This window comes from Paramormyrops kingsleyae, chromosome 24 (assembly GCF_048594095.1).
Source record: "Paramormyrops kingsleyae isolate MSU_618 chromosome 24, PKINGS_0.4, whole genome shotgun sequence".
Classification (NCBI taxonomy): Eukaryota; Metazoa; Chordata; class Actinopteri; order Osteoglossiformes; family Mormyridae; genus Paramormyrops; species Paramormyrops kingsleyae.
The window spans coordinates 12,075,275-12,101,981 of NC_132820.1; the positions used below are offsets into that span (position 1 = coordinate 12,075,275).

The following is a 26,707-nucleotide window of genomic DNA, read 5'->3' on the forward strand; positions in this document are numbered from 1 at the left end:
TGGGAGGCAAAACCATCCAGCTGCAGCCCATTAGCTGATAATAAGTAACAATGCAGGTTAGAAGAACACTTTTGCTTTCAAAAAGAGGCATCTGTTGAGTTAAGATTTTTGCCAGTCTGTAGATACTCGTCTGGGCACATGTTTGTGTGACATGTTTGTGAACGGCTGACTAAGGTCACAATGAAGGAACACCCTAAAAATGGGTCATTATTTGTATTTTAAATGATTTTAAATGTCAATATGTTCCGTAACGTAAACAGGCAGTGTCACCCCATCCATTTTCTATTTACTTATCTGGCAGAGGTTTGAGGGGAGGGGGGTGTTGTACCCACACACATAAGGAGAACATGCACGTCCTACACACTTGGGGAGTGGATTAGAACACAATCACCTTAAAGATTGTTTCTGCTCCTTTAAGATGACTGGGAACATAGATAACATAGGGAACATAGATGTGCCACACACATACTTATAAACCTATAAACCAATAAACCTGATTCTGATTCTCATTATGATAAATAATGTAAAATATCACCCAAAGAATAAGGAATATGCTACCAGTGTTGGGCATTTCAGGTCCAGAAGCTGATTTCTTTCTTGTTAACACATTTTTGTGTTTTTTCTAAACATAATTATTTACCAATGAATGAAGTAATTAATTTTAAAAAGACACCTGGTAAGCTAGCTGACTGATGGTCATGCAGCGGCCTAGCAGTGATGTCACCGGTTTGGTGGGCTAAATACAGAATGAAGTGAACATAAAAAGATGGGGAAGCCTGCTTTTATTTCGTATGTGTTGTGTTTTTAGAAAAGTAATAGTGCTAAGGGCAACAGAGCTAGCGGCAGTAGTGCTAACGGCAATAGTGCTAGCGGTAATAGTGCTAACGACAATAGTGCTAGCGGTAATATTGCTAACGACAATAGTGCTAGCGGTAATAGTGCTAACGACAATAGTGCTAGCGGTAATATTGCTAACGACAATAGTGCTAGCGGTAATATTGCTAACAGCAATAGTGCTAACGGCAATAGTGCTAGCGGTAATAGTGCTAGCGGTAATATTGCTAACAGCAATAGTGCTAACGGCAATAGTGCTAACGGCAATAGTGCTAGCGGTAATAGTGCTAACGGCAATAGTGCTAGCGGTAATAGTGCTAACGGCAATAGCGCTAGCGGTAATAGTGCTAACAGCAATAGCGCTAACAACAATAGTATTGTGGTAATAGTGCTAAAAGTAATAATGCTGGCTTTCTTTCTTTTCCTTCTCTTTTTCCCTGTTTCATGTACCATTCTGTATAAATGATGTAATAATGGATTGCCACACACCCCGCGCCTTGTGGTGACTAAAACTCCTACATTGCATTGTCTTTTGTCTTGCACTGTCTTGTTTTTTTATTGTGCTTTTGTTTTGTCCTGTATTGGGTTGTTGTTTGTCCCCCGTGCACCTGTCCCCTCCCCTGCAATCATTGCGTAAGAATTTAATTGTGTTCCTCGGAACATGTGCGGCAATAAAACTGGAAAGCAGAAATGCGAAAGGCCAAAGCGGCTGCTTTTCATGTAGAGTCAGCCAACATGAGCGAACCCAAGACTATTGGCACACTTGGTCCACTACCTCGGACTGAACATGGCTGCTTTCCGCTGGCTCACTGTTGCCTCTTTGGATCCAGTGCTTGAAGTGGGTTGGTACTAACCAGTGTGCACTTCCAGCACCACTTTGTCTTTGTTTGGGTACTGGCACCTCTCAATATCTGCGGGTACTGAATAACAAGGGGAGTACCGGCACCATCAAGAACTGTTTGGACCACATGGTGCTTTGTGACTTTCAAGCTTGAAGAATAGCCATTTTTGATTGGAAATATTTTTAAAACAGACGGATGGCTGTCTGAGCCGGTTTAACTGGCGGCTGTGTCGTAATGGTGACACTGCGTGATCTGGTTTAGACAAAGACGTGCTCGTGACATGGCGAGCGGCTTCACTATTAAACAATATAGCAATATTACCAGGAATGATAATTAAGAACAAAACGTGAGGGTGTATTTCACTGATGAAAGAGGGAAGTTAATGAGGAGAACAACACCTATGCTTTTCTGTTCAGGATGTGGATGGGTGTGAGTTTGGCATTCAGGAAACGAAACAGCGGCAAATCGCTGACTCGGCGTGACTGCTTAAGGGAGGTTACAGAGGCAGCCTCTGAGGCCTTTAAGCTGCTGGTAACTAACCAAAAACCCACATGTAACGTCTTCCCTGCCCTAGACCTTCAGTGGGTAGTCAAAAACACACACTCTACTGTTACCTGATGGCCGTAGGTTTCATCCTAAGCAAGGATCCTTGAGAGAAACTCGGGCTGAATCACTCACTTACAATATCCAGCCATCTTCACCGGGTAAATTCCATAAAAGGATGAACAAGATGGCAAATTATGTTAACACCATGTCAAAATGCCAGTAGCAAAACTGGTCTAGTGTGTTTTCACAGCACCTAATGTGTCGTCAGTTTTGTGAATCCACATATGTTTCTTACCATAAATGGACAAAAGTCAGACCAGCTTTTAGATGTTTTACTGCAGCTTTGGAGTATGAATGAAAGTCCATCTGGCTGTGTTTTAACTGCTTATCTCGCTAAAAGTATTTTTTTTTGAAGATGTCCCTTTCAGCGGCACATATGGAGGGGATAAAGGAAGGATGAGAACCTTGAGATCCCTAAAGAGAGTGGGAAACATTTTGATGGATTGGACCCAAAAATTTATATTTGTAAAACGAAAAGCAAAATGGACAGCGTGTGACTTAAAGTTCATAAAGTGATACAGGTGGAAATCCCGAACCGACAGGATTCTTCTTAGTTAATTGATTTAACACCAAAGGTGTGGCTGGTGACCAAAGTTCTCAGATTCTCTGTCATCTTTTCAGACCGTTTTGCAGATGATCTAAGACCCACTTTGCAGTTTCTGCATTGCAGACTCGCCCATCCTGTTTCGGCATCCTACACTCTTTCTCTGATCTGTGTCACACAGCTATGTTTCTGTTCATTTATCTGTTCCTCATCTCCCCATCCATCCTATCGTCTGGCTGGCCTCTGCAGATGCCCCACCTGATATTCTCCTGCTTCATCTGTTTTCCTAGTAATACTCTGAGCATTTAATAGGCTTGCATGGCATTAAAGGAGCAGGTTTTAGTTTATTAGTGACTTTGGGCGTGCACTTTGTGTGTCCCTCATTTCTAAAGCTGTTTACAGGGGATTTTCCATCTGTGAAGAAGCAGCAGTGGTTTGCTGATAACTACCAACCAAACCTGTGTGTTAACATCATACCCTTCCTATTACCTTCTACATTTACTGGATACACAGAAATATTTGGGGTTATAAAACATACCCCCGTCTCACTGAGTATGTCTCTATAACCTCCTGACCTTCACTCAAGCGCCAACTAATGTGAAACATCTCTGCCTCTTTCTTCCCCTGACAGCGAGCCCAGCAATGCTCCAGCGTTCAAACACACAGGCAGCCGTGGGCTAGTCCGCTGCACCAGTCAGTGGAGAAGGGCAAGGTATCCAGAAACCCTAATTCTGCCTGGTCACCCACCAAGTTGACCACCTCCACCCAGAACCCTTGACTGCGCCTCCTGCTGGCAGACTGAGGTAGGTGGCACCATGCCGAGCCGTACGGACTCCTGCTTCCTCATCAGTCTTTCCAATCACCCCCGGTGGCAGCTGGGTGCCATTGCGACCAGGAGACGAAAGAAGGATGGGACACGTGTCTCTCCTACAGATGACGACCCATTTGCCACAATGTTCTCTCCATCACTCCACACAAGGAGCTGGTGCAGCAGCTGGATGTTCATTCTCTTGCTAATGGCTGCATACGTGCCCTGTGCATGGAGCACCACCTACAAAATAGCCATCGTTGGACCCTGGAGATGTGACCCCTTCTTCTCCAAAGCCTTGCCCGACCTGGCAGCGCAGCTCGCCATGAGTCGCATCAACAAAGACCCTCACTTGAGCAGAGGTTACTGGTACGACTACATCTTGGTCAACGAGGATTGCCAGAGCTCCCGGGCGCTCGCACGCTTCACCGAGCTGCAAGCCTACGCCTCGGCCTTCCTGGGTCCTGCCAACCCAGGCTACTGCTCATCGGCAGCCCTGTTAGCCAAGAACTGGAACAAGGGGCTAATGTCGTGGTCCTGCCTGAAACCCAACATGGAAGGCGGCTCGTATCCCAGCTTCCTCCGGTCACTGCCCCTCTCCTCCCATGTGCTGTTTGCCGTGCTGCGCTTCTTCCGTTGGGCACATGTGGCCGTCGTCACCTCGGGAGAGGAACTGTGGGTGGCCACGGGGCAGGAGCTGGCCTCCTCGCTGAGAGCCCTCGGACTACCTGTCGGCATTGTGGTCACCATAAAGGCAGACGCAGAGGGTCCCAGGAAAGCCCTACAGAAAATCCGAAACACTGATCAAGTCAAAGGTACAAAGCAAGTGTTCTTGTGATGTGATAAGTGCACATTGTTGGGTTGTACTGGACAGGAACCGTGGAAACCAAAGGCTTTGAAACCCAAAAAGTCATCAAATGGCTTAACCCACTTTTTATTAGTTTACTGGGTCTGATTGGGTCAAACTAGGCGGTGACTGACCATGTGTGGTTATCCCAAACCTGCTGGGTTTTGATGCTCCTTAGTGAACCCTGTTCACCATTATTTATGCCATGCATTTTACTTGTCTGCTGGCTGGGGTGTTTGTGATGAGCTTAAGGAAAAATCCTGGAGTGTTTGGGGGGGGGCTAAAACAGCCTTGTAATTTTGAAGTCTTTCATGACTACATTGTCATTTTTTTCCACAAGGAGGTCTACGGACCCAACAGCAGGGACCCACGCTCCACAATAAATCTCTCTGTCTCCCCCTAGTGGTCATCATGTGCATGCACTCCGTGCTAATTGGTGCAGACACTCAGCACGCCCTCCTCACCACGGCCCTGGACATGCGGATGGTGGACCGAGGCTACATCTTCATCCCTTATGACACGCTGCTCTATGCCCTGCCCTACAAAGACGTATCTTATCCGGCCTTGGCTAACGACAGCAAGCTACGGCAGGCTTACGACGCTGTGCTTACCGTGACCATGGACTCTGGGGACCGCAACTTCTACGAGGCTTTCGGGGACGCCCAGGAGAGCATGGAGATCCGGAGCAGCTTGGCGCCACAAGAGGTAAAACAGTGAACCCTCCTGTGGAGCTCAGTGTCTCAACCTCACTGGCATGATGAATGTGTTAGCGACAGTACCTCTCATGCTTTAGCACGCTAACGGAGCCTCACTGCCACCCAAACCTACTTTGATGTTCTGCCAAGGTCTGTACTCCTTATCTCCACGTTCTGCTCCCACCTTACCCACCCCAACCCCTGTCCTTGGGGTCGACAGGTATCTCCTTTCTTTGGAACCATCTACAGCATGCTGTACTTCCTGGCCATGTCCGTGGAGCAGACCCGGATGGCGGCGGGCCGCTGGGTATCCGGGGAGCTGCTGGCCCAGAGTCCGGGTGGTTTCGAAATCCCAGGCTTCAACCAGCCGCTGTTCGCCGGGGCTGAGGGCGAGGGAATGCTGGCCCACTATGTGGTCCTGGACACCGATGGCGAGGGCACCTCGTTAGCGGCCACGCACGCCCTGGACGCCGCCCACACGCACGGCAAATTCGGCGGCCTCAAATACCTGGGCCGACCCATCCACTTCGCTGGCAGGACTCCCAGCAGTGACGCCCACTGCTGGTTCAGTCCCTACATTGCGTGTGGTGGAGGTGAGGCTGGCGTGCGAGGGACCGGGAGGGGGCGTGTTTTTAGAATTCAAGCAACTAATGCAGAAATATTTAAAACCACACAATAATTTAAGTTAAACATTTCAGTGCGATTAATAAAAGGACCACACCAAGATGACCAAACCAGCCCAGGCTGATTACAAGGTCTTTATGTGCCAGCTTCTACTAAACAAAGTTAAATTCTATTAAATTTCCATTTCAGTTTATTATTTTAACAGTCACCTTTGTCCAATATGATGTGTAGGCGAGGCTGATAATACATCATGAGCATACAACTGTCATGGAGCCGCACTGGCATAAGTGCAGCTAGGCTCAGCTTCCAGTGAATGCCCAGCGAATGAACTTCTACAGCTCTCCTTCTCTACTTCACCAGGAATCGATGGAATCACTGTCTTCGTTTTGTTCATCCTGTTCTCTTTCCTGTTGGGGGCTGGAACAGCCTTTGCTTTCTTCGTCCGGTAAGGCACGTTCTGAACTTCATGGTCACTTTCGGTTAGCTAACCAGTCACGTCCCTCCACCTTTGCACATCACGTCCCTCCACCTTTGCACATCACGTCCCTCCACCTTTGCACATCACGTCCAGCTTCAGGCGGCCCCGCTTGTCACTGGCTGCTTCATTCTCTGTTCTCGACTCTACCTGCTGGCTGTCGGTCATGCGGTCGCTCCCAGGAAGGTGGTACAGCTCGGAGTCGGGCTTGCAGGTGGCGGAGGAGCTCCCACCAAATTAATCCTGACTTTGGACGATCTGGTCTTCATTAACACGCACGTCAGCAAAAAGGTCTGTATGTGACTATGTGAAGCAGGGTGTGTGTGGGACTGGACGTGCAGGGTTTGGGTTAGAGGCACCACAAAGGGGGCAAAATTATGACGATTCTAAGGGCTCCTGAGTGACAGGGCCCAAGAGAAATTTGGAACATAGCTGGATTGGTCTGTGTTGGGGGTCCTATACAGAGGTGGAAGGTTCATGTCGAGAAAGTACAAATCCAGACCAAGATTTTGTTTCAACCAACCATTTGAGTATAAAGCACCACATTTGTAGAGTACTTAACTGGTTGGTTAAAATAAAATCTTGGTCTGGATTTGTGGTTTCTGGACATGAACTTTCTACCTCTGGCCTAATATGGTACGCTTTCGTTGGACCAAGGGCATAACTTTGGTTTGATCATTGGGGGAGGGGGGGTTGAGGTCTCCACCCATCTAGGGAAACCATGATTATTAGGGGGTGGGGGGGTTGTATTAACCAGTTTTGATTTACAACCCCCCCCCCTCCCATCCATCCCATAATTTACGCCCATGCATGAGGCCCCAATCTCCTGTTGCACCCCTGATTTGGGTTGATGTCAGGAGTGTCTAAGTACTCAAAGTGAGCTGGATAACAAGCCACCTCCTGCTCTCTGACTGGCCTGCAGAAGCTGAACGAGGACACGGCGGCCCGGAGCACGCTGGACGTGAGGACGCCGCAGCACTCCGTGTCGGGCCGCAGCTACATCGCCAGCACGCCCGAGACCTCCAACATCGGCATCTTGGAGGTGGCTGGAACGTGGCTCTCTGCAGGCCCCTCCCACACGCACCTCCCATTGGCCAATGCTTATTACATCACTGACACCTGGGGCTGTAGGACTGGAAAATTGCTATTTATTATATTAGGCATGTGCCTGAAAGACACTGTTCACATCCACTGGCGCTGGAAGTACAACTTTAGGGAAGCAAACCTGAAAACTAGAGTTTTAGCTACTGTTTGTTATACAATTGCTTCAAGAGTAGATTAAACCTACATTCAGAGAAGCCTTTCTGTATGCCACTGCCGTTGTACTTGTGCTGCCTGATTCTCTCTGTCCCTGGCCATCCTAACAAACTTTGTGTGACATCACAAAGGTCACCACTGAGGTCACATGCTTACAATACAGTGAGAACCCCCAGTCCCCAAAAGCCACAGTCTAAGTGTTTTTAAACTAACGGCTGACTAACGTATCAAAGACCAGCTGAGGTGCCCTGCTACACCGTACATGCCACACGTGTGTAGCACGCGTGACGTGGCCCCATGTTCTTCAGGGAGACTGGGTCTGGCTGAAGAAGTTCCCAAATGGAGACTCCGTGGTGGAGGTTAAGGAGAGCACACAGGCTGTGTTCATCAAGGTGGGTGAAGGATCTGGAGACGCAGGGGGAGAACGTCACCTAACCATGCTGTAGCTGTACACCAAAGGCTGCTGAAATCCTCAGCATACACACATGTACACTGTACATGAACCCGGACCTGGAAGGTTTTAGCTCCTGACAGTACAGTCAGGTGACACCGTCAGTCTCTGTAGAGTGGCGGTGATCTTGTTTGTCTAAGGTGCAAACGGTCTGCGGCCTGAAACACAGCAGCATCTGGGAGTAGGGTGTGGCTAAGTGGCATGGGATTCTGTAATCGGAAGGCTATTGGTTCTAATCCCAGGGTCGGCAGAGTGAGTTCGCCACTGGGCCCCTAAGCAAGACCTTTAACCCCCAATAGCTCCAGGGCCTGACCCTGCCTTCTCAAATGTCATTTTGGATAAAAGGTCTGCTAAATTAAACATAATGTTCTATTAATAGACCAGGATAATCCCCCATATTCATGTCCTGCTGTTTGCCCTCCGTATCTACCTGCCCACAATCGTCCTTTCTATTCCTCCTTACATATTCATCCTTCCCAACATCCCCCCCCCCTTCCAGCTAAGGGACATGCGTCACGAGAACCTCAATCTCCTGCTGGGGCTGTTCTTCGACGGCGGCGTCTTCGGCGTGGTGATGGAGCACTGCACCCGCGGCAGCCTGGAGGACCTCCTCAATAACGAGGACATGCGGTTGGACTGGATGTTCAAGTCATCCCTGCTCACCGACCTTATCAGGGTGAGATCGGGGGCAGACAGTCTCATCCCAGCACACAGGGGTTACGCTGTCATGTCCTTTGGATGTTAAGTACCTCAGGGGACAACAGCAAATCACAAGCCAGCAGTAAGCTGTAGGCACATTGTTCTTGGAGAGTTATGAGGGAGGAAATCGACCAATCAAACAATCCACAGCTCTCTTCTCTCCATTGTCATACATCTGCTGGATGCTGATTGGTTACATAGCTTCCTGCTGTCCTCACCCCTCCCAGATCCTTAATCAATCAAGCAAATCCCTCCCATAATCCACATTTATTTTCTCCCCAACTCTGTGTCCTTTTGACGTTTGGGTTCCATGACTCCTCCCCACAAACAGGGGATGAAGTACCTCCACCATCGCAACATCGTTCACGGTCGTCTCAAGTCCCGCAACTGTGTGGTGGACGGCCGCTTCGTGCTGAAGGTGGGGGAGTACGGCTTCAACGAAATCACCCGTGCTCAGGGGCTGGTGACGCCGGAGAGTCGGCCTGAGGGTGAGAGAACGTCTGAACCCGCTGTGGACCCCAACACCGAGAGTCTGCCTCACCCGCTCCACTAATGTTCATTAGCATTTAGCATAGCATGTGTGCGGCCCATCCCCCCACCCCCACACACGCAGAGCTGCTGTGGACGGCCCCTGAGCTCCTGAGGAACCCAGCGCTGGAGAAGAAAGGCACTTACAAGGGGGACATCTACAGCTTCGCCATCATCATGCAGGAGGTCATCTCCCGAAACTCGCCCTTCTGCATGCTAGACGTTCCCGTCAAGGGTGAGAGAGGGGCAGATAGGGGGGGGCGTGGGAAATAGGGGTTGGGTGACAGCAGGGGGAGAGGCATCTTCGAGAGAGGAAGTCCAAACTCCTAGGGCCCTTCATTAGGGTGACAATGCACCTTTTCCTTGTTCTTTTTTCCCTGACTTGTTATATTTTTTGGGTACAAAAAATTGCCTGAAATGTGTGGAATTTTGTTTTGTTTCATGCTGGCATTTGCGTTCCACAGTTAGAATACTTACTATGTGCATATTTGCATCACGTCGGTGCATCTCTTTACATTCCTCTGTTTCGAAAACCAAAATACGGCCACCCTACATTTGTTATAGGAAACCACGGGCATGGTTAGTGATAGCTGCACTGAATTCTGTCAGGAGGTTGCAACTGGAGTGCAGTGGGGTGGGCTGTGGGCGGGGGGGGTGGCGGGAAATTTTAATTTTACAGGGTAGTTTGGGGAAACTCATTAATATTCATGGAGAAGCTATCTAATTGATGGGGGAACTCTGACTAAGGCATTTACTGGCCAATCAGGAAGCGCTCATGAATACGAATGCATTTTCCCGAAGCACCCTATAAAACGAAAATTCGCGGGTGGGAGTGGGTGAAAAAAACAGGGTGGTGTTTTATCATGGCCCAATAAGTGAGCCGTGTTCCGCATCCTGTGTTCCGCATCCGTGTTCCGCATCCTGTGTTCCGCATCCCGTGTTCCGCATCCCGTGTTCCGCATCCCGGCCGCCGCAGAGATCATCGAGAAGGTGCGGTCGCCGCCGCCGCTGTGCCGGCCTGCCGTGTCCATGGATGAGGCGCCGCTCGAGTGCATCCAGATCATGAAGAAGAGCTGGAGCGAGGAGCCGGAGCGCAGGCCCACCTTCGAGGAGGTCTTCATTGAGGTGGGGAGCGTGCAGGTGCAGGGCCACTCCCAGGGGCCGCTCTCTGCCCAGATCATCATTAATAATAATGTAAATAATTATTATTACCATCATTAACCTTATCCTCACCATTTTCAAAATGGTGCAGATGGCGTGGGTCACTTTCCCACCACCAAGTTATACCAGTGCAGCAGTGTACTGTATAATTTGTTTGCACTATGTTTGTTTGCACTATGTTTGTTTGCATTATGTTTGTTTGTACTATGTTTGTTTGCACTATGTTTGTTTGTACTGTGTGTACCGTCCTTGCGCTTTGTTTTCCCCTAAATGTATGGTTGTCCATGCCCCATGTACCTCGCTGCTGTATGCACAAGATAAAGTTTATCTAGATTCAGCTAATCAAATCCATCCATAGTTTGCATTTTATTTATGGCACCATTGGGTCACACATTATTAACCCCCCCGCCCTGCACAGTTTAAGAGTATAAACAAAGGAAAGAAGACAAACATCATAGACTCCATGCTGCGGATGCTGGAGCAGTACTCATCCAACCTGGAGGACCTCATCCGGGAGAGGACCGAGGAGCTGGAGGTGGAGCGGACGAAGACTGAAAACCTCGTGGCACAGATGCTGCCCAGGTGACTTCCACCCAGAGTTCTGTGCTCGACACTACCTGCAATTCCCTGTTAAATCAACAGTTTTGTTTAACAACCAGAATTACGGGTGTTTCTCTTGACCGTACTTGTGTTCCCGCGTACCCATTTTACATCATCTTTTGATTGTCGAAGACCAGGTCCAATACTCAAGAACACGAGTACAGAGGACGGTAAAAATCCCCGGATGTTGTTTTTGCCCCCCCCCCCAAATATCAAGGATACATAGGTTGCATCTTCACCAAACGAGACCAATCCCATGATTCACTGCGTTCCAAGTGTTCCTAAGAGGCAAGTTAGCTTGACCGGTCTTGCCAAGACCACAAGTACGGTCTTTGCGTTGAGAAACACCCTATGTGTTCTACGCAGTATTCTACTACCCAGAATTCCTTCTGCTACCCAGAATTCTCGGCTTTCAGGCCTCCCTCCTTGGCTGCTGCATCACGGTAAGCATGTCCTTGCACAGGCCCGACGTTGCGTGTCCCTTTCAGGTCGGTGGCCCTGGCTCTGAAGACGGGGAAGCCCGTGAAGCCAGAGTACTTCAAGGAGGTGACGCTCTACTTCAGCGACATCGTGGGCTTCACTACCATCTCGGCGCTCAGCGAGCCCATCGAGGTGGTGGACCTGCTCAATGACCTCTACACACTCTTCGACGCCATCATCGGGCAGCACGACGTCTACAAGGTGACCCGCATGCCGACCTGGCTGTGTGTGTGTCCGTCTCCCACTCTGTGAGCACAGGAATGGTCTTCTTTGTACAACTGGACACTTTGCGTGACTTTATTTCTGCGTCAGATGTGTTTTTTGCTAATTATATAAGTGCAGTACATGTGTGTTATAATAGTAGGATGTGTTTTCGCTAGAGTTTGTCTTCCCACACCTCTTGAGTACGTTTGCAGACAGGCATGTGTGTCCATCTCTGTGTTTAGTGTACACCAACACCCCCCCTGCTCACTTCCCCTTCCCCCCCCCCTGCAGGTAGAGACCATCGGCGATGCCTATATGGTGGCGTCGGGGGTCCCGAACCGCAACGGGAGCCAGCACGCGGCCGAGGTGTCCAACATGTCGCTGGACATCCTGCACTGCATCGGCGCCTTTAAGATGAGGCACATGCCCAACGTCAAGGTCAAGATCCGCATCGGCCTGCATTCGGGTGAGCCCCCCCTAACACCCCACCCCCCAAAGCCCTTCACCTATAATGGCCAGGTTTCAGAAAAATGATGATTTACTGTAGAGAACAACAATTCATAATTCAAAATGCACCCAATTGGAATATGATACTGTACCGGTGGTCGGAAGGTTGTTGGTGATGTCATCCTAGTGGGCCGGACAAAACCTCCATTCTCGTCACCCACAATCATGATTTGCTAACAGTGCCTGTATTCAAACCATCAACCAATCAGGGCATCTTTAGTAATTTTCCTTATGCCACCAGTAAAAGAGATTCATACCACAGCTAATACGAAATGCGCCATGAAGGGTGCCCAGAAGTTCATGAAGGGTTTTGAGGGGCGTGTGCCCCGCGTACAGCTGTGCCCGTCTGCTCGGCTCCCGCCGCCCGGTCCGCCGCTGACCCGGCCTGCCTGCCTCTGCTCCAGGTTCGGTTGTGGCGGGGGTGGTCGGTCTCACCATGCCCCGTTACTGCCTCTTTGGGGACACCGTCAACACGGCCTCTCGCATGGAGTCCACAGGCCTACGTGAGTATTTCCTGCAATAACAAACCCACGGCATCGTTTGTACCCAATGCCTACGACGGTGACCCTTTGACCCTTGTTGACCTCATCTCCCTGTCTCTATGTACCTTGGATGTTGGTCGACATTTTTTTCCCCAACACTTTGCCATGGAAACTTGTGTTTCCAGGAATGAGGCGGGACGTTTGGTCTGCTGGGATCGGAGGCGACCCCTTTCCCAGTATAAATAATTTACCTCTTATATAACGCGATACGTTCGCATTACGTTTTTTTTACGTAGACCCGTCTCTATATTTAAACCACTAAAAAAATCAATCTAAGAGCGCATTAGCAGTCAGCTCTACAACATGTATGAGTGGCGTATTATATAAGAGCAGCTCTGTGTCGGATGTCAGCGGTACGAGTCTTAAGCTAACAAGGCAGCTTTAGCTGGGCTGAAGCACCAAACTGCAGTGTTCCAGTGCACTGGAAGCAGACATATTCAGTGCTGATTTCAGCATCATGACTGTCTGTCTTTTTATGGTAATTTCAGAATGTGTGTGTGTGTGTGTTTTCGTTGCCTGACGAGCTCAGTAGGGTTTCAGAAGTGAGCAGCAATCCTTTTAGGTTATCAGCGGAATTAGTGGCCAAATTCACTATTCATCAGCGTGTCCTGCCTCCACCTAATTACCAAGTGCACATGTGTCACGAAGGACAGAGTCACCCCATGCCTGAGAACGAGATGAAATTATGTACGTGCTTAAAGTACACAGCCAGAGGTTACAACTGAACGGTGGATCGTTCCCTATGGTTTGGGGCTTGTAAAAGTGGAGAATTGTGAGAATCGGTGACTGTAAAGTCTTTACAAATATTTTGCAAGTTTGTTTTCAAGTCTATAAGGACATTTCAAGGACAGTGACTTCTGTGGTAATTCACGTGACAAAGAATATAAAAAATAAAGAGATGCTTGTCACTGTTCTGCAGCCTACAGAATCCATGTGAACCAAACTACGGTGGAGATCCTGCACAGTCTACAACTCGGATACAGGCTGGAGATCAGAGGCAAGACAGAGCTGAAGGTAGAGCGATCTGCGGCTCACACCCAGGGCGCGTCGTTGTTGGCCCACGCGGCAGGCGATCTGTTCCCGCAACAATGCCACTCTTCCTCAATCCTTCTCTGTTTCTCATTCGCTTCAGGGGAAAGGAATAGAAGACACCTACTGGCTGGTTGGCAGAGCCGGCTTCAATAAACCACTGCCTGTACCACCAGACCTAACCCCAGGGTAAGAATCTGCTTGACCAACTGTTTCCGCCTAGCCAGCTGCATCCCTTTTTCGTTTAGATGCACAGGATGTGCCGTTGGAGGCATGGATGAGCTGCATCACCCGTCAGTGCGTGACACCTCTCCCGGTTTTCGTCCTTCCAGAGCCAGTAATCACGGCATCAGCCTGGATGAGATTCCTGCAGACCGACGGCAGAGATTCCTCGACCGGCAGAAAACGATGAAGTGACAGCTATAGATAAAAGGCATCAAGGGGTCTCCGAATGATTCGGTCCTTGGTGGGTTGACCTCTCCCTGTTTTCTCAGGCGTCTATATGGACCAGGGTGTCTTCGTGTGCCGTGAGGCATGGAGGGCGACACTGGGGGGTGTTAAGATGGCGTGGGTCACTCTCCCACCACCAAGTTATACCAGTGCAGCAGCTCAGCCCCAGGAAACACGCCAAAGCATCAGGAACCCGGAACAGGACCCAGCCACATCCATCCCTGTCTACTCTGGCACATTATGTCCAAAGCCACCTACAAGTTAGGCAGATGTACCAGTGATTCCTGTTTCTGTCAATGCTTTGCCTTTTTTTTATCGCACTGCCAATCACGTTGAAGATGAAGGTATGCCAAGTGCGACTGCGGCAGCTGCAGAATGCAGTCAGCTTATGGCTCTAATCTGAGTTGCAGGGCCCGGTCCACGAGAGTGAAATGGATCCCATTCAGAATAACCCATTTGTAACTGATTAGAAACATTTAATGGCACTGTATGGGACAGATGCATCTACTTTGTGTTCAGTTTAATTGTACGAATATTTCCCCTTGTTTCAAGAAATAGTCCATAGACCAAGTGGTGTGTGAATGTGAGAAATCATTATTCATTTTTAATCAGATCCGGAATGTACGTATGTCTGAATTTATAATGCATGTTGTGTTATAAGCTTTACTTTTATTTACACTTGAACGTGGAATTCATCTTCAAATGATACATGCATTGCTGCAGATACACTGGTGTCCGGGCGCTAAAATGTAACTAAAGTACTGTGATCTGAAAATATACAGTTTCTATTTTGTAGAAATGTAAAACACCAATGTATTTCAAATGACTACGCATTTACAACATGTAGAATATTTTTGTGCTTGTGCAAATAAATTGTGTTCTAGTGAGTCAATCTTTTTCTGGGGATTGCCAGACTGCATTAGTCTCTCACAGACCAAACAAACACATTGTATAGGAAGTGATCATTTAATTGCTGGCAAAATGAATTCTGAATAATCTTATTGTGTGAATGTACAGGGGCTGGACAATGCAACTGAAACTGGTGAATAGTGTTTGAGGTTTCATGGCTATATACTGTATGTGTTGAATTGGCGGAGCAATAGCACAGCTGTACATAAAATGTTGCAATGCACACAACACAATGATAGACATGTCAGAGGACAAATTGTTGGTGCGTCTGTGACCTGGACAGCAGGTCTTTGTGGTGAGAGCCACGGTACCCAGGGTGATGTCGGCACACCACCACGAGGGACGGACCACATCCAACAGGAGTAACTGTGGACGCATTGGAAGCTGTCTGACAGGGAGGTCCGGGCACCAACCTGGATCGTATCCAAAAAACATAAAACCACAGCAGCTACCCAACTCACTGCAGAATTAAATGCACACACCAACTCTCCTGTTTCCATCAAAACTGCTCGTCAGGAGCTCCGCAGGGTCAATATTCTTGGTCAGGCTGCTATAGCCAAACCTTTGGTCACTCATACCAATGTCAAATGTCGGTTTCAATGGTCCCAGCAGCACAAATATTGGGCTGTGGGCAATGTGACACATGTATTGTTCTCTGATGAGTCCATCTTCACTGTCTGTCCCACATCTAGGAGAGTTATGGTGTGGAGAAGCTCCAAAGAGGTTTTACCACCCAGACTGCTGTGTACCCAGAGTGCAGCACGGCGGTGGATCAGTGATGGTTTGGGCTGAAATATCGTGGCATTCCTCAGACCCAGGACTTATTCTAGATGGTCGCATCACTGTGAAGGGCTACTGAACCATTCAGGAGGACCAGGTTCACCCAATGGTTCAAACACTGCAACCTGAAGGTGGTGCCATGTATCTGGATGATACTGCAGCAGTACACACAGCAGGACTGGGGACAGAGTGGTTTGATGAAAATGAAGCTGAACATCTCCCATGACCTGCACTGTCACCAGATCTGAATATTATCGAGCCACTTTGGGATGTTTTGGAGGAACGAGTCCGGAAACGTTTTCCTCCACCAGCATCACGTAGTGACCAGGCCACTGTTCTGTAAGAGGAACGGCTCAAAATCCCTCTGGTCACATGCAGGACTTGTATCTGTCATTCCCAAGATGAACTGATACTGAATCGGCTGCAAAAGGAAGCCCTATACCACACTAATAAATTATTATGGTCTAAAACCAGATGTTTCAGTTTCACTGCATCAAGACTCAGAGCCACTTGATGTCTGAAAAGTGATGAATCCTCACATGTGCAATTAAAGGTGCCAAATGCACCATCCATTCAATGACCCTGCTAGGATCATGTAAGAACAGAGATAACAGCAAACCCAGAGCACACAATGAGTCAGAAGAGCTTGAATAGGAAAAGGAATTGAAACATTGTATCTTAGGAAATCAACCGGGAATTAACCAGCTGGCTTGTTCCAATGGTCTAAACTGAAATCACCCGTTTATGGCAATTATGGAGCTGTGGCTCCCCCTCTTGGCAGAACAAAGCACCTGCATCCGCTTATTTAACATTATTGAGAAACACCAAGATAGCAAATACACATTTTTTTCTCTTTTTTTTGCCGAGATGTCATCTGTTGACTAAACGACCTGCTGTGTTGGCACATACTAACAAGGTAACAACACTCCATTCGCATTTAACCCCGCGGCATCATGGCTGAGCTAGCAGGTCTTAGATACTGGCAGATTCCCCCCTGATACGGACGACTTCAGCAGAGTCATCCATGGCTTCAGCCCGTGCGGCGGTTCATGTGCATTTTCAGATCCCATTGGCACTGGGAAATGGTAATGTAACCATGACAACCTGGCTCCGTTCCAGCCTGTTCCCGTCAATCAGTATTCTGGGCCATCCCTGCTATTTCATTGGCCACGCTGTTCCTGCCTCCTCATCTCAGCCAATAGCAACACTCTGACAGACTCCGACTGCGGCCCTTCGCTCATCAAATGTTCCATCTCAGCTATAATATTAAGTCTGAAGTCACACACCAGCTGTTTACTGGAAACCAGGCACATCCCAAGTAAATGTTGAACGTTTTTGTTACAATTCCTTCATTCAGGGGCGTCCACTTGTTTCTGATAATCCAGGGAAGAAGGAGGGTTTGTCTATTTTAATACAATGAACAAAAACAATCGTGAAGCTTCTACTTGCTCCTTTTAAACCCTTAATGATTTATTCACTGAGAACCATTTCATAGAGAAACAAACCATCCCATTCCATATAAAGGATCTTCACCCCTCAGCACTAGAACGTTCGACTGAAATAAATTCTTCCCCTGCAGAGTGTGTCAGGTGATCACGTTTCTTATATGCAAATCAGGTAATAATCCAATGCGACACTTTTGGAAAGTACGGCTCAAAACGATTAGGATTACCTGGCCTCTACAGTAAAAAAAACAATGTTTTCTCGGATACTAAGAAGATAGCCCAGATCTAGGTGGGAGACTGGTTTCGTGGCATTGGTTAAGTTTGAGGAAGCAGCTTCAATGTCCCCTATCCTCGCTGGAGGGCAGACGTTGCTCAGCCACAGCCCAGTTCACCTCACCTAGTATTACCAGCATAGAGGCAACGCCCTACGTTACTGCACACCTAAATAAGGCCACAGGGGGGCAGTGTTCGACAATATCGTGGCTACTCCCGTGTTTACAGCGAGGGGTCCCTTACCCGCGTTCTGCCCTGAGGGATCACGGCTGCCAAGCTTGAATTTTAGTGTTTATCGACATGGTGGTCTGTGGTTCGGTATTTTTACGTATATAGTAATTCTAGTGCCTCGCGACTTGTGCCGCCACCGCAGCGGATCCGGTTGCGTGTGTTTGAACCGGAATCCCCCAGAAGTAGAGCAGCAGTACTCGCGGCCTTTGTGACTGGCATGCTCCCGGGCATTGTGGTTACTTTCTGCTCGCGTACCCTAGAGCAGGAAACACAGAGCGGGTGAGGTAAACACAAACCAGCCCAGTGGTCTCACCTGTGATAAGACTCAGTCCATGGCGAAACCTACAGCACACAGAACGAGCTAAGATCTAACCCCATTTAAATGTTGCTCTCTGTTTGCATATGTATTTACCGAGAGGATATAGCAGGTTTTACACTGTGGTTCTTATCTGTGGTGAACAAGCATGCTTCAGCAAACTGTACATAGTATATCCTTTGCCTTGGAATTTACAACAGAAATTGATGAGCACCAGAAACATCTGAGAAAATACCTTAATAGTCGTAGGTTTTTACGCCCTCTGGCTGTGTTCGCATCATGGGAAATTCGCACTCCGCGATGGTTCTTGATATTCCTGTCACTGTTGTCTGCCTACGACCCCTGGCAAACTGGTTGGCTCCATGGCCAATTTGGCACACAAATTGTTCTCCTGATAGTGTGATGTTCCTCTTTTAAAGGTTTTAATCTTTGAATGACTTGCATTTAAGGTGACATCTTAAGTGTTCTAATGGCCATATAGTTATTTTAATGCACATTTGTTGTTTGTTTTTAATTATTTGATGGTTTATTGTTGTGATTTTATAGAATATTGCGTGGTTTTATAATTAATAAAGTATTTTTCTGCCGGGATGAAGACAGGAAGGACACCTTTGTGCTTACAAGTCGACGTGATCCCGTTCTGATCGGTATGGAAGAAAGAAATTATGACATTAAATAAACGTGCAGTTTAAGCACCACAACATCTTTCTGCCATTGACCCTGCGTGGTTTCATTTAGGAACCATGGGAAAATGTTTAAGTGAGCCTGGGGTCGAATCCCCGGTGAAGGAAAACTCTTACTGCATAAACGGCGGTTATAAAACATTTCATGCTTGAATGTTCGAGCGGGCCGGACCGCAGAACTCAGCTGGAGGTAGCGCGACAGAACAGGTCTGCGGCTGGGCGACTTCTTGCCATGCTGCGGTGATTGATCACCGGTGGGGTCTCTACACGTAACCCAGTTAATAAAACCCAGGTGGCCCTCGTTGGGACGAGCTTCTTGTTACGAGGTGAGCTCGTTCGCTTCGGAGACCGGGATGGAGGACGTTCGGAAAGGGCAGAGGAAGCCGCCACCATGGGGATAACGGGGCAGCTCTGTGATGTTGCTCTGAGGGTTTCCAGTTTGTTTTCCTTTGTCTCAGTTTGCTGGACTTAAAGGGACCTTGACCCCATTTTTTGTTTATCACGAAAAAGACACCAAAACCCCTTTGTCTGAGAGAACTTTGCCGTCCATACATGTCTGAGATCATGTAAGTGTGTGTGAATTTACCGCCGGTTCTTGTAAAGAGTGGAAACATAGCACCTCAGTTGACCATATCAGGGTTGGGTTCTTGTAAGGTCATCAGTACCGTATTACCAGTGTGTGGGTTTTATGGTGATTTATTATTTATTTTTTAAACCGATTTCATTTCCATCACGTTTTTACGGTAAACTTTGCAATGTACATTGTATGCGTAAAGTAATTATGCAGGCACATAGGCGCAGTTAATTGAACTACGTTTTTCCTGAAGAGATTATAGATATGTATCAAACATATTTTAAGGTATGTGGTATGCATTTTTAAATAACGATGATTCACTTTGGTCGCCCTCAATGGAAAGACAGCTGCGCCGAAAACCGAAACCAGGCGAGACTCAGACGTCATTTGTGAAGCTGACACCTATAAACCATCCCGCTGTACTTGAATCCTCATGTACAAACTGAACCGCACGCTTACAATTTACAGCAGCCGAGGCGGCAACACGCTGGATCTCACGCAAATGCAATTGGCTTAGAAGTAGGACAAGAAGGCACCTCCCACCGTCGATTTCTATTGGACATTAGTGCGCCGCTGGGAGATTCTATTGGTGTATGCTATGACGTCAGTAAGCCAAGGTAAGGAGCTTGGCCAATGGTTGCGCGTCTAAGGAGCACGATCAGTACCAAAATCATATTAGGAGCGTTGGACGCCTGTCCGCACCAAAGTGGTGTTTACACTTTCGGAATAAATGCGGCTTTGACAGGTTATAAATCTACCAAGCAGCAGTTATTTGCCCAGCAATCGCACTGCATCTCCCCGAAAGTCTGACCGATATAAAGTGCACTAGAACAATTTTCAAGCATGGGAACGAATTTCGGGAGAAGCTAGATTAATTTTTATTGCAGATAATGCACAATACTACACCATCGGAAACAAGAGTTAATGCGCGTCCCACAGAATCCAACGGACATCGATAACACTGAGGTAATCCCGAATGGGCCGCAATTATAATTATTATCCATTTTCAAATTATGCCTATTGTAACAATAAAAGTAGTTTAAAACAGGTGTTTTGTAAATAATGCGTACAATCTTAATTATACAGAAGTTCACAATTCAGGGTTGTTGCATCATTATTTGGTTGTTTAAAGAATTTAAGTCAGACGTAAAAGGTGATTATGAAATGAATTGTAACAATTTCCTGGAAACAATGTATTTGTTCGCCGCCTGTCTCGGGCGTTTTAAATACAATATTACAGGACGATGCCAATGAAAGAAGGTTTTTAAAGGGTTTATTGCGCGTGGTAACAGTCTTTGGATTTGTTCTTGTGCGCTACAACTATCGCCGTTAGGAGGACCAGTTGCTGTCGCAGTTGAGGCGACGCGGGCGGGGCCAGCCCAAATAATGACGGGGGGGGGAGCCGAAGACAACAAACCCGGCGGAATGTAGGCCAGCATGGTGACCCAATTCCTGCGCGCAAACACGGCGAGCAAATGTAGAACACGCCGTTCCCTGGCCGTCGTCGGGGCTCGGCGCGGCTCCAGCGCATTCTCCGCTTTCTCTCTGTGTCAGGGATGTATGTTGGGGGGGGGGGGGGGGGAGTGCAGTGTCCCCAGGAAAAAAAGTAAAGGGACGCGTTTGTGTTTTCCCCCCGCTTGCTTAATCATATTAAAACACTGCAAGTTTTATTTTAATGATCCATGTTCTTGATAAGGGGGCAATCCCAGGAACTCCAGCAGTGACTGTGACGCAGGACTGATGGTCTTGTACAGCAATACAAGACATATACATGATTTCTTGCACATTTTAGTAATGATCAGCAAAGCCCTTTCACACCCGGCTTAGGATTTATTTGTCTTGCTGATTATTTAACAACTCAGCAGAGTAGCTTGGCGATTATGGGTGTGTCCGAACGGCTGCTTCATGGGCTGTGTAAATTTGCGTCTGCTTGCGTGCGAAACTTTAGAGTGCGCAGGAGGGGCGGGGAGACGTAGGCGTGTGTTTCAGCCGGGCCTCCTTTGCTCGCGCTGGTTAGCATGTCGCGAGCCGACGGACAGCGCAGCGTGATGGATATTTTGTTTTGGGCCCCTGGCTCTGACCTACTTTCTAGCTTCCTTCATACCTGCAGAGCTATTTATATCGACTTCAGCAGGCCCCAGGAGCAGACAGCCCCTCTGACGGGTCTCCGTTTCCACCCCCCCCATTGCAGAAACCACCAGTGTGGGCGGAGCCAGCCTGGCCGCGACGGCACAATCCGCTATCCGTAGTTACAGGACGTCGGGGTCTGGCGGGGGCTTATCCCCGGGGAGGCGGATAATTCAGTCTCTCAGCGTGCGTTGCCTCGGAGAGCCCAGCCAAATGAGGTGTTAAGATGGGGCCATCCTGTCCTTCTGCTGTCATGGTTGGAGTTTGTGCCTCACAGTGAAGGGAATATTTATCCCAGTATAAACCGGCATTCGGCGGGGAGAGTGACCACGCCGTTCGGTTACACGGAATACCTGGAGTTTCTGTCTTTGGTATAATTCGCAGCCCTGCAGGGCCACTGAATTGGTAGCTGCCTCTCCCTTATTATTGATGCAGAAACTGTGTCATTTGGCAGTGGAACTAAAGGCTCGTCCTCGATTTCAGGGCTTTTCTCTCATTTCATTTCCTCTCATCGGGCTCCCCCGTTCAGAGAAACGTCTGAGATTTGTGATCGAATTAGATTTACCGACCCGTGGCCTCACAGACAGGATGGGTTCTGAGGGTTCTGGTTTGTCTCTGTGCATGTGTAGGAACCAGGAGGTCAGAGGACCATGGAGAGGTGGAGGTTTGCCACAGAAGAGGCCGGAAGACCTGGGTGTGAGACCGGGCCCGACTCGGACGCCAGGCCTGTCGAGCAGGCCGGTGTGACAGAGACGGATCGGCCCATCAAAGTGAAAAGGGAAGAGCTCACTAGTGCTCCCTGCAAGGTGCCCCGGTTTCGGTATGTGGATTTCCCCTCCCTGCACCAGTGCATCCGGCAGCTTGCCGTCCCCCCCCTGGACAGCTGGCTGGCACGGTGCCCCCCGCCACGGAGGCCCACCGGCGCCGCCCCTGTGGCCGCCAAGGATGGTGTACCCAACTTCAAGTACGTGGACTACCCCTCACTTCACCACTGCATCCAGCAGCTCTCTGTGCCACCCCTGAAGACTTGGAGCTCTGAGCTGGCCCAGCCCCAGGGACACGATGGCCGTACCAGAGCAGGTTCTGGTGCGGTGAAGCGAGACTGGGATGGGCAGGCCAAATCCAACACACGGACCAGCTGCCCCGTCCGAGAACCGGGGGTCTCTGAAGTTTCACCTCCCCACCAGCGTCAGGTTGACCCACCCAAAGCCCGGCCACTGTCGGGCTCAGATAGGCGGTGCACCCAGAAGGAGGGGGCGGAGCTTCCCGCCGGATCTTTAGATCTCAAACCGAGACCTCCTTGCTTGGGTTCTAGCAGAACCGTGGCTGAAGAGAACCAGGAATCGGGGGCTGACAGCCGCTGTTTAGGTCCAGGGTCCAGCAGAATGCAGGGTGCGGCACAGTCAGAGAGGGGCCCCCACCCAGATGAGCTGGCGTGGGCGACGGTCCCTGAGTGCGTCTGTCCATTTTGCCAGAAGATGTTCGCTGATCCAGAGGAGCTGAAGGTCCATCAGAGGCAACACCGAGACAAGGTGTGCTGGCATCATCCATGAACGTATTTCGGTGCATCTTCGCCGCACGCTCCAGCTCCTTTTCAGGAATGGGATTTCCCATAGCTTCAGAATGGAGGCACTGATACTGGTGTCTCAGTTTGGAAGGTGCCGGTTTGGCTTGTGTTTCTGAAGGGAGCCGTGATCGTTCGGGGCAGAGAATCAGAAATAGCCGATTGAGGGGGAACGTGTCGTACCGTAGTCTGTCAGCCGTAAGCGCCAACATCTCAGTCATGACAGCGTCCCGCGGCCGGCAGTCGGGGGGTCACCAGTAGGCCCCCAGTTGAGCCAGTAGCAGGTGAGGTCCATCTTTAAGTGCCAGGTGGATGTAACAAGCTGTGTCTCCCATGGTGGACCTTGCGAATCAACCGGACGGACGAGGGTTACGAATTTGAATGGAGATATTCTGGGCAGGAAGCCACAGGGCGAACAGATCGAGGAGAAATGCCATTATAGCCACAATAACGAAATACCGATGATTATGTACACAGGGCACATATGGAGGCACCTGCAGGAGGAAGGATTTGTATTTGTCATTGTGCAAGTGACATCACACAAGTACGAAATTTAGCGGCTGCCTCTGTAGCAAGGAGTAACATACATACACATATATGTACATACATAGCCTATTAGTAATTGGCTACTATTCAAAACAGGACATAGGAATATATATGTGGGAATATATATATATATATATATATATATATATATATATATATATATATATATAGAATATTTTCTGAGAAATATTTCAATAAATGAACTGTACATGTAGCATATATATATATATAGATATAAAATATTAAATGTATAGTAATTTTTTTATAGTTTATTGGTGCTTAAGGTTAATTAGTGGACAATCATTGTTTTTGATGTCATTCCTTCTCAGAAACTGCACTGATGGCCCAGACACCAGAGATACCCCCCCCCCCACCCCGCTTCCCCCCAGCCTCACCTGTCGAGGCCTGTGATTGGCCCACGGTTTGCTTGTGCCAGCGAGGAGTCGTCCCTGAGGCGGGCGATTGGCCGGCGAACTGCAGGAGTCACGCTGTGGATGGGAGTGGGTGGGGGGGCATGCTGTATTACATCGATAGATACGGCAGACGAACTGCATTAATCACAGAGGGGGAAATCCTATGACTTCACATCGAACAGAGTTGCAGTGAGGATGCAGAAATGGAGCAAGCAGCCTTTGACTTGGGAGCAGGAGATGAAGAGACTGGGGAGCATATTAATGCCTGGAGATGGTCCTGGTCTCACAGCGTGGTCCTCAGTGCACCTTCCTGGCGAGACACAACCCAACGAGATGGACGGAGCCTCACTGGCATACAGTGGTCACGCACAACCCAGCGAGATGGACGGAGCCTCACTGGCATACAGTGGTCACGCACAACCCAGCGAGATGGACGGAGCCTCACTGGCATGCCTCTGCTGCAGACCGGCCTTTTCGTCTCTGGCATCTCCTGCCCATTTTGGTAGAGTCCAGGTCATCAGTAGATGTGGGAAATTTCCTCCATCTCTGAGCACAATATCTAGCTTTAGGTGCCTCTATAACCCCAACTTCTGTTACACTAGAAAGACACTTAATTTAGGGAAAATTTATATATATAATAGGCTATAGGTTTTGCTATCTAATCTTTTTATGCTTTATATATTTTTTATAACGGTAACTCAGTGATTTTTTGCTGTTAGGTCTAGACTAACTTTAAAATCCTTGTAGATTTTTTTTTTTGTTTTGTTTTGTGTTTAAAGCGTTTTCTGTAAGTGTGCATTAAAGGACTGCTTTCACGTGCCACAGCTCCACACGCGTGACCTTGGAAAGGTGTCCTGGAAGCCGCAGAGGGTAACCTCAGCATCAGTCAGAGGATTCCTGTGGACTTCACACAGCAACACACAGGGACATGACAAAACGTGGAGTTTTCAGTCTGTAAAAACATTAACGTTAAAGGAAATGTAAGGAAAGTTAAGATATTACAAGTCATATAAGCAGAATAAAATATAGACCTTAGCAGATGCAAGAGACTTTTACACTCTGGTTTCCGTGGCCTTATGTCTGTCAATTAAATTGATGTAATTCGCTATATTACCGCGGTAGAAACGTTGCCTCGTTCGCTTTGCAAAGTGAATAAAGTGACAAGGAAGCATCCGTCCATCTTCCAATAACTTATCCTGGTCGGGGTAGAGGGGGCCCTGGGGTTTATCCTGGACGGAATCCCAGAATGGGATTCGAACCAACAACCCTGGAAGTTTGAGGACACCATACTGCCCCACAATAAAATGTTTCACAAAAATATACATTGCTCAGAAAATGTTACTGTTTACATGTGATGCAAGACGACAGCAAAGTGGCCGTATGAATTATTGACGATTTTCCCCTTATGGACTGAATACGGAATTACGAACAGGAATTACGAACCAGTTCTACACTGGGAGTGTCTTCGGTTCAGATAAACACATGTATGGCGCCAGAGACATAGTGGAAAGACGAGGAGGAGAGTGAGACGTGCGAGAATGAGACGGGACACGAGGAATGTGGGCGGGTTTGTCCTCATTTACATGCCGTTTACGTTCAGATACTGAAAATGAAACCAGACCTTCGCCTCAACAAACAGGCCGCCGCTTCTGTCCAGATTACTTCTCAGCGATGATGTCTTCCCCTCATTCCGTCCGCCCTCCTTCTCATCTGAGGTCAGTAGATTCTTCCCAGAGTCTCCTCCCATTCCCCCACCTGCAGATAGGTGACCTACCCCCTACTCCATGACACCCCGGCTTTCGCATACACACGCCTGTCTCTGGATGTCACACGATACGCAGTGGTGGGGGGGTTGCTGGGTTACGGTTAGCAAGACTGATGGCAGTTAGCGAGAAGCCACTAGCTCTGGTGTCACCATTCAGCTCTGGGCCAATGAGACTGCAGCTCCCACTAAAGTAACATGACAAGGGCTCCTCAGTGCCAGGGCCGCCTCCCACATCTCCATCCATCCATCTCCTGGCAGCTTATCATGCTCAGAGTTGTGGGTCTCTGCGTCTCAAGCCCACTACTGTTGGTTGGGTTGGCACCCAGGTCTTTGGTGGTCAGTAATAAGGAGCATGATGTCGATCACCACTGACCCACTGACTGATGTCTTCGTTTTTTTTTTTTTTTGCATGAGGTCAGTGGCTGGCCACTGTCCCCCCTGGGTACCACACTGGGTTTTGGCCAGTAGACAGCCTGCTTGGAGTTTTTCCTGCAGATTCTCATTTGAAAACGATGGAACCGCTCTCGGGAGTACGAGCAGTAGTGAGTTCAGTCCTCCTCTGCACCAGAAATCTGTTGCTGGCCTCCTAACCCCATTCATCTTGCCCTCACTAGTGCCCCCTACCTGCCGCATTGGTGACAGATACTAAGTAGAGTGTTTGCGCTCATTCTGTTATGTCTGGCTGAAGCACTGTCCTAATGGTGCGTGTATGTGTGTGAGATTCAGGCTGGTGGCCTCAGTGGGCAAGCAGAGATGTGTTACCTAGGGAACAGCAAATTTTCAGACCTTCCAGGGATGTAGTGTCAAGAAAAGTCACATCTAACAGCAGGAATCCAGATCTATCACTTTATGTGAACAAAAAATGGGAAAAGACCCTTAAAAATTGACCTGGCACTAT

At 48.5% G+C, this 26,707-nt stretch overlaps 2 protein-coding genes across 5 annotated transcripts in view; both read left to right on the forward strand.

Annotated features, from left to right (window-relative positions):
- The window catches only part of gucy2d (guanylate cyclase 2D, retinal), a 23,427-nt gene extending 8,357 nt beyond the window's left edge, over positions 1-15,070 (forward strand). Inside the window, exons 2-20 of one of the 2 annotated variants that reach the window (XM_072706821.1) lie at positions 3,458-3,629; positions 3,806-4,449; positions 4,885-5,186; positions 5,397-5,769; positions 6,161-6,245; positions 6,458-6,566; positions 7,198-7,317; positions 7,841-7,924; positions 8,483-8,659; positions 9,014-9,170; positions 9,296-9,445; positions 10,187-10,335; positions 10,790-10,953; positions 11,460-11,652; positions 11,947-12,121; positions 12,567-12,665; positions 13,624-13,718; positions 13,837-13,922; positions 14,066-15,070. In XM_072706821.1, coding sequence (XP_072562922.1) covers positions 3,825-4,449; positions 4,885-5,186; positions 5,397-5,769; positions 6,161-6,245; positions 6,458-6,566; positions 7,198-7,317; positions 7,841-7,924; positions 8,483-8,659; positions 9,014-9,170; positions 9,296-9,445; positions 10,187-10,335; positions 10,790-10,953; positions 11,460-11,652; positions 11,947-12,121; positions 12,567-12,665; positions 13,624-13,718; positions 13,837-13,922; positions 14,066-14,150 — 3,228 coding nt within the window. In that variant the 5' untranslated portion in view covers positions 3,458-3,629; positions 3,806-3,824 and the 3' untranslated portion in view covers positions 14,151-15,070. Of the gene's footprint in view, positions 1-3,457; positions 4,450-4,884; positions 5,187-5,396; positions 5,770-6,160; positions 6,246-6,457; positions 6,567-7,197; positions 7,318-7,840; positions 7,925-8,482; positions 8,660-9,013; positions 9,171-9,295; positions 9,446-10,186; positions 10,336-10,789; positions 10,954-11,459; positions 11,653-11,946; positions 12,122-12,566; positions 12,666-13,623; positions 13,719-13,836; positions 13,923-14,065 lie in introns of both variants that reach the window. The other variant, XM_072706820.1, reaches the window with a different exon arrangement.
- A 4,099-nt stretch (positions 15,071-19,169) lies between these two features.
- On the forward strand, positions 19,170-25,364 carry LOC111860782 (uncharacterized). 3 transcript variants are annotated; one of them, XM_023844785.2, is made up of 3 exons: positions 20,044-20,360; positions 22,151-23,053; positions 23,961-25,364. In XM_023844785.2, the coding sequence occupies exons 1-3, from the start codon at positions 20,319-20,321 to the stop codon at positions 23,970-23,972; spliced, it is 957 nt and encodes a 318-aa protein (XP_023700553.1). In that variant the 5' UTR covers positions 20,044-20,318; the 3' UTR covers positions 23,973-25,364. The 3 variants fall into 3 exon arrangements, with proteins under 3 accessions (XP_072562742.1, XP_072562741.1, XP_023700553.1); XM_072706641.1 differs by lacking the exons at positions 20,044-20,360; positions 23,961-25,364 and adding an exon at positions 19,170-19,386 and having other exon boundaries at positions 22,151-23,768; XM_072706640.1 differs by lacking the exon at positions 23,961-25,364 and having other exon boundaries at positions 20,043-20,360; positions 22,151-23,767.
- The last annotated feature ends 1,343 nt before the right edge of the window (positions 25,365-26,707 follow it).